Below are 6,958 nucleotides of genomic sequence, written 5' to 3' on the forward strand. Positions count from 1 at the left end.
CATCAGAGTGGTTCTGACCAACGGCGTGGCTGGTGTTGGAAAAACCTTCTCAGTGCAGAAGTTCACTCTGGACTGGGCAGAGGGCTTGGAGAACCAACATGTCAGTGTGGTGGTTCTGCTTTCATTCAGGGAGCTGAACCTGATCAGAGATGAGCAGTACAGTCTTCTGGAGCTGCTCCATGTTTTCCATCCAACATTACAGAAGGTCACAGCAGAGAAGCTGGCTGTCTCTCAGCTTTTGTTCATCTTTGACGGCCTGGATGAAAGCAGACTTTCATTGGATTTCACCAACAGGAAGCTGCTGTCTGATGTCACACAGAAGTCATCAGTCAGCCAGCTGCTGACAAACCTCATCCAGGGGAATCTGCTTCCCTCGGCTCTTGTCTGGATAACTTCCCGACCTGCAGCAGCCAATCAGATCCCTCCTACATGTGTCGACAGGGTAACAGAAGTACGAGGCTTCACTGACGCCCAGAAGGAGGAGTACTTCAGGAGGAGATTCAGTGATGAAGAGCTGTCCAGCAGAATCATCTCCCATATGAAGACATCCAGGAGCCTCCACATCATGTGTAGTATCCCAGTCTTCTGCTGGATCACTGCTACAGTTCTGGAGCACATGTTGACTACAGAGCAGAGAGGAGAGCTGCCCAAGACCCTGACTGACATGTACTCACACTTCCTGCTGGTTCAGACAAAGAGGAAGAAGAACAAGTACCATGAGGGACATGAGACGAGTCCACAGGAGCTGACGGAGGCTGACAGGGAAGTTCTTCTGAAGCTGGGGAGGCTGGCGTTTGAACATCTGGAGAAAGGAAACATCATGTTCTACCAAGAAGACCTGGAGCAGTGTGGTCTGGATGTGACAGAGGCCTCGGTGTACTCAGGAGTTTGTACAGAGATCTTCAAAAGAGAGTGTGTGATCTTCCAGAAACCAGTCTACTGCTTTGTTCATCTGAGCATTCAGGAGTTTCTGGCTGCAGTCTACATGCTCCACTGTCACACCAACAGGAAGACAGAGGTGGTGGACGGTTTTCTAGAGAATTTCTTCAGAGAAAAACATTGGCGGCTTCGTCGGTTGAGATTTTCTTCTATTTTAAATGACACTGATTATAGAGAGAAATCATCACTGGATGTATTTCTGAACAGAGTCATGGTGAAATCCCTCCAGAGTAAAAATGGCCACCTGGACCTGTTTGTTCGCTTCCTTCATGGCCTCTCTCTGGAGTCCAACCAGAGACTCTTAGGAGGTCTGCTGGGTCAGACAGAGATCAGTCCAGAAACCATCCAGAGAGTCATCAACAAGCTGAAGGAGATGAACAGATATGATATCTCTCCTGACAGAAGCATCAACATCTTCCACTGTCTGATGGAGATGAACCACCTCTCATTATTTCAGGAGATCCAAGAGTTCCTGATGTCAGAGAACAGATCAGACAAGGAACTCTCTGAGATCCAGTGTTCAGCTCTGGCCTTCATGCTGCAGATGTCAGAGGAGGTTCTGGATGAGTTGGACCTGCAGAAATACAACACATCAGTTTGGGGACGACAGAGACTGATTCCAGCTGTGAGGAACTGCAGAAAGGCTCGGTGAGTCCAGATGTGATCATTAACATTAATTAGTATAGATTAGTAGTTTAGTTCTCCAGATATACACAGTACTAAACAACTCTCATTAGTTTGAGTTTCTCAGATAAAATGATATTTTGTGTTGATCAGTAAATGTGTGTGTGCACTTAGCATGATCCTGCATTGGAAGTCGTACGCTGTGTGTTGTAGACTCACATCTACATGTAGTACCTGTGTTGTGTCATTAGGGGGCAGTATTTTAAATCTGCTGCTGCTGTTGGTCATTCAGACGCTGCTGTTAGAGAGAGACAGAAATAAGAATCTATGAAGAGCTTCTTTGTAGTGAAGTGAACTCTAATGTTACAAACAGAGACAAATATCCAGAGCAGTCACCATCTGAGCTTCTCCTCTGTGCTCTTTGATCTGTGATGGTATTCTGACTCCACCATCGCTCTGTTTCTGTTTCTTCTTTAGGCACTTTATCAGTCAGTGAACAACTATAGCTTCTTGTTGTTGAGTCTGTGTCTATTCATGTGTGTGTGTATTTGATGTGTTTGTATATCTAAATCCGTGTGTGTGTGTGTTTTTAGTGTATCAGTGTGGATTTAAACAGAAGTGTAGTAAAAGCTGTCTGACTTGTAATTGATGACCTGTATATATTTCCAGTGCTTCAAACAAAACTTTGACTTTTCAAACAATTATACAGTGACTTGCAAAAGTATTCGGCCCCCTTGAACTTTTCCACATTTTGTCACATCACAGCCACAAACATGAATCAATTCTATTGGAATTCCACGTGAAAGACCAATACAAAGTGGTGTACATGTGAGAAGTGGAACGGAAATCATACATGATTCCAAACATTTTTTACAAATAAATAACTGAAAAGTGGGGTGTGCGTAATTATTCAGCCCCCTGAGTCAATACTTTGTAGAACCACCTTTTGCTGCAATTACAGCTGCCAGTCTTTTAAGGTATGTCTCTACCAGCTTTGCACATCTAGAGACTGACATGGTTGTCCTGCTGGAAGGTGAACCTCCGCCCCAGTCTCAAGTCTTTTGCAGACTCCAAGAGGTTTTCTTCCAAGATTGCCCTGTATTTGGCTCCATCTATCTTCCCATCAACTCTGACCAGCTTCCCTGTCCCTTCTGAAGAGAAGCACCCCCAGAGCATGATGCTGCCACCACCATATTTGACAGTGGAGATGGTCAAATCAAATCAAATCAAATCACTTTTATTGTCACATCACATGTGCAGGTACACTGGTACAGTACATGCGAGTGAAATTCTTGTATGCGAGCTTCACAAGCAACAGAGGTGCACAAAAATACAATAACATAAAACAAGCAAAATATAAGAATGGCTAAATCTGAGAGTAATAAATATATGTACAATATAAGAGTGTATGCATTACTGGATGTGTATACTAAATATGTTTTTCTACGTGTGTGTGTGTGTATGTGTGTGTGTTTGTGTATACATATTTTACAAATTAAATAGAGTAAACAATAAAATAAAATATATAAATAGATGGTTTATATATATATAAATAACTTTGCAGTTATTTATTTGTAAGAAATGTTTGGAATCATGTATGAGTTTCGTTCCACATCTCACGTGTACACCACTTTGTATTGGTCTTTCACCTGGAATTCCAATAAAATTGATTCATGTTTGTGGCTGTAGTGTGACAAAATGTGGAAAAGTTCAAGGGGGCCGAATACTTTTGCAAGCCACTGTATCTCTACAAACTTGAACTTGGAATTCAACTTTCAGTCATTTAGTTTTTTTACTACCACAAACTGCGGTGAAGCTGGTTCTGTTTTCCAGGAGTTGTCTTGTTGTAGTCGTTTTCTGACAGTTCCTTGTCCCTCACTTGTAGGTATGCAAGTGAAGAGACCATATCAAAGGACACTATGGTTTCATTTGGTTTCCGTTTTGTTAGGGTTCAGAAATTGAAGGAGGAATACAAAATAATGACCACTGATCCGGCCGGGTGAAGTTAGACGAAGATTTAATGACACACGTGCGGAGAGATCTAACCCTGTTCGCAGACAGCATCAGATCTCTGTCTACCAATACTCAAACAAAGGTTTTATAGGGTTGGGGTAATACAGCCCCCCCCCCCCCCCCCCCCCCCCTTCATGCATAAAGCAGACACAATACAGAGTACGTCACCCCAAAACCACAAACGTTCAGTTGACTTTTGACACAGTTTAAAAGAACATCGCGTCTTCGCCTCCATGCAGGTGTCTTCCCCCACAGCTCGTCTCACCGCTGTCGGCGGCAGATCGGTTTCCTGAAACAGCTCGGTCGCGTACGCCGGCACTCTTGCAGTTTTAGCAGAATTAAATCTGAACTCTTTACCACAAAATGAGCCTACTACTATGTGTATGTATGTGTGTGGTTATGTCATAACCGCAGCTGCACTTTGTCTCACCTCTCACCTTCTCCCCAGACAAAGGCCAGCACATACACAACTGAAACTGATGTGTAATATATTGAATAAATGTCTTACTTAAATGGTACTACTTAAAACTTAATCAAAGAATGTAAACAAATAAAAGATCATAAAAATAACCTGATATACATGTCTTGTAAGCGTGTGTTGCGATCCTTCCACAGCTCCAGTCACACTCACAGTAGATTGGCTGGTCATAACGCCAACCAAAAGTTTTTGACCCTCACTTGACCAAGGAGCGACAGCTCTTTCATAAGCACAAAATGCAATTGTGTATAGATGATTATAATCATTTTCATAACAGAAGTTCGAAAGGTTTCAAAGGTTGCCAATATGTTTGCTCCTCCTAATATAGTTTAAAAGCAACCCCAAGCAAAACATGATTAAACTTTCACCTATAAATGATTCCCTCTAACTAAGTGTGTGTGTGTGTGGGTGTCTACGTGTGTTTCTATGTGCTTAACCACAATCGCACCCTATTTCACCTCACCGACTAGCTCCTCAGAATAACTCGCACTCAGACTCTGGTTTTGGTTTCACTTCCTGCAAAGCATGTAACTTCAAAAACATGTAACTTCCTATTTTATTTTGGCACAGAGTTACTCTTTCACAATGCAGTCTGCATATAAACATTTAAGATTATAAATTCAACTCAACAGTTTAAAGTGGCTATAACTGCACCTGTAATAAAAGCTTAATTGGGTGCCAATATGTTTAAACATCTAAATGCAATATCACTATTAATAATTAATACAATGGTAATGATGATTATAAAAAGTAGCAGCAAATAATAGCAGCAAAATATCTTTCTACTCTTCACAGTTTATGACAATATTTTAAGTGAAATTTGAAAACAAAAAGAAGATGCACATTCTCTGTCATATGGGCCTGCATGAATAAACTTCCTGAATCCTTTATCATTCGCAACTGAAAATAGTTGTGGATGATTACTATACCTTTCTAATGTGACGTGGTTGTCCCTGGCTCTCTTTCTCTCTCTTTCCCTCCGGCTCTGTTTCTGTGCTAACTAGAGCAGGTCATCTACTGATCGGAAGGTTGGTGGTTCGATTCCTGGCTTCCCCTAGTCTGCATGCCAAATATCCTTGGGCAAGATACTAACCCCAAATTGCTCTCCGATGCATCCATCGGAGTATGAATGTGTGTGAATGTTAGCTATGAAGCACTTAGAAAAATGTGCTTGTGCGAATGGGTGTGAATGGGTGAATGCACAAGTTGTGTAAAGCGCTTTGAGTGCTCAGATGAGTAGAAAAGCGCTATATAAGAACCAGTCCATTTACCATTCCCCCCCCCATCACCCTCCCAGCGCAAAGCACAAGGCTCGCTTGCCGAGTGAAGCGTAAAAAAAGTGCGAGAGAGAGGGTGAGAGAAGGGGGAAAAAAAACCCATAGCTCCCAATAAGGAGCCGGCTCGCGACGTTCACTACAAAGATCCGGCTCTAAGAGCCATTTCGTTCGCGACTGACACATCACTACTCCAAAGTTTCCTCTTCTCCTCAGTTTAAGAGCCTTGGTGTCATCCTAGACAGCTCAGTATCCTTTAAATCTCACATCAATAATCTCACCCGTTCTGCCTATTTCCATCTACGCAACCTTAACAGATTACGTCCTTGTCTTTCCACCCAGTCTACGTCTATTCTTGTCCATAGTCTCATTACCTCACGTATTGACTACTGCAATTCTCTCTTGCATGGTCTCCCCCACAAATCCCTCCACAAGCGTCAACTGGTTCAAAACTCTGCTGCCCGCATTATGGCCAGAACCCCCTCGTACCAGCACATCACCCCTGTTCTCCAGGAACTTCACTGGCTCCCTGTGAAATTCCGGATAGTGTACAAACTTCTTCTGCTCACCTTCAAGGCCCTTCATAACCTCGCTCCTCCTTACCTTTCTGACCTGTTAAGCACTACCTCTTCTGCCTGTTCACTTCGTTCCTCTTCTTCTATCCAGCTTGCTGTACCTTCTCTCCACCTCACCACCATGGGAATCAGAGCTTTCAGTTGCTCTGCTCCCAGGCTGTGGAACTCTCTACCCCCAGATATAAGAAACATTGATTATCTCCCCCAGTTTAAATCCCTACTCAAAACCTATCTATTCAAATCTGCATATTCACTGGGAACCTATTGTTTGTTTATTCTATCTTGTGCTTTTGTTTTATTGTTCTTCATTTGTCATTGTGCCATTATGTGTTCTATTCAATTGTAAAGTGCCATTGGCTGTCTTGAAAGGCGCTTTCAAATAAAATTTATTATTATTATTATTATTATTATCATAGACGGGTAACATCATTTTGACTTGCTGTCACCTGGATCTGGAGTCATAAACACTGAAGCCCAGAAAATGAATACAGATCTTTTACTGCCAACTAGTGATATACCAGCCGACTAATGACTCAGAAAGGTAAAATGAGCCAATCATTTCTTTGTTTAGTTCCCCAGAAATCAGATATCATATAAGCAGCTCTGAGTTCATTCATCATTATTGTCTAGTGATGAGATTTCTGCTCCGTTTGGTAACAGTCAACAGATTTTTCCTGCCTGTGGATGTGAACAGTTGTACCTGACAGCAGCAGGTAGCAAACAGAGATCATCTTTCCCAGCTGGAACTGCTCACTGAGCTGAACTCATTCAAAATGTTCTGGAGTCAGATTCAAAACAGGAAACAGTCCAAATTTGTGTCATCACTCTGACTCTGGATCAGATCTCACTGACAGACTGTGGATATTATGGAAGCCTAAATGAGACGCAATCTTCCCTTCTTCAACTGCAGATTAAAGCCAAACAAAGATTCTCATTAAAAGTCTGCAGGTCTGAGAGAGACTGAATCATTGTGTCATGTCAAACACAGTAAGAGGAGCTGAAGCACAGATGTGAAGAGCTGATGTCCATCACATTATGACCTCACTCTGTTTTGT

General features: G+C 42.4%; 1 protein-coding gene across 1 annotated transcript; it reads left to right on the forward strand.

Moving 5' to 3' along the window:
- The first annotated feature begins 1,129 nt into the window (after positions 1 to 1,129).
- On the forward strand, positions 1,130 to 6,916 carry LOC109199988 (NLR family CARD domain-containing protein 3-like). Its single transcript, XM_019355360.2, has 2 exons — positions 1,130 to 1,587; positions 6,814 to 6,916. Exons 1-2 carry the CDS (start codon positions 1,151 to 1,153, stop codon positions 6,839 to 6,841), a joined length of 465 nt encoding a protein of 154 aa, XP_019210905.1. The 5' UTR covers positions 1,130 to 1,150; the 3' UTR covers positions 6,842 to 6,916.
- Positions 6,917 to 6,958: the final 42 nt, after the last annotated feature.

The sequence above is a fragment of the Oreochromis niloticus genome, unplaced genomic scaffold (genome assembly GCF_001858045.2).
Source record: "Oreochromis niloticus isolate F11D_XX unplaced genomic scaffold, O_niloticus_UMD_NMBU tig00001025_pilon, whole genome shotgun sequence".
In the NCBI taxonomy this organism is placed as follows: domain Eukaryota; kingdom Metazoa; phylum Chordata; class Actinopteri; order Cichliformes; family Cichlidae; genus Oreochromis; species Oreochromis niloticus.

Bases quoted from the DNA above. Each gene is read 5' to 3' on its own strand.
- LOC109199988 (XM_019355360.2), top strand. From the start codon at position 1,151: ATGGTGAAATCCCTCCAGAGTAAAAATGGCCACCTGGACCTGTTTGTT. The intron at 1,588-6,813 runs GTGAGTCCAGAT...CTTCAACTGCAG, and splicing joins AGGAACTGCAGAAAGGCTCG to ATTAAAGCCAAACAAAGATT.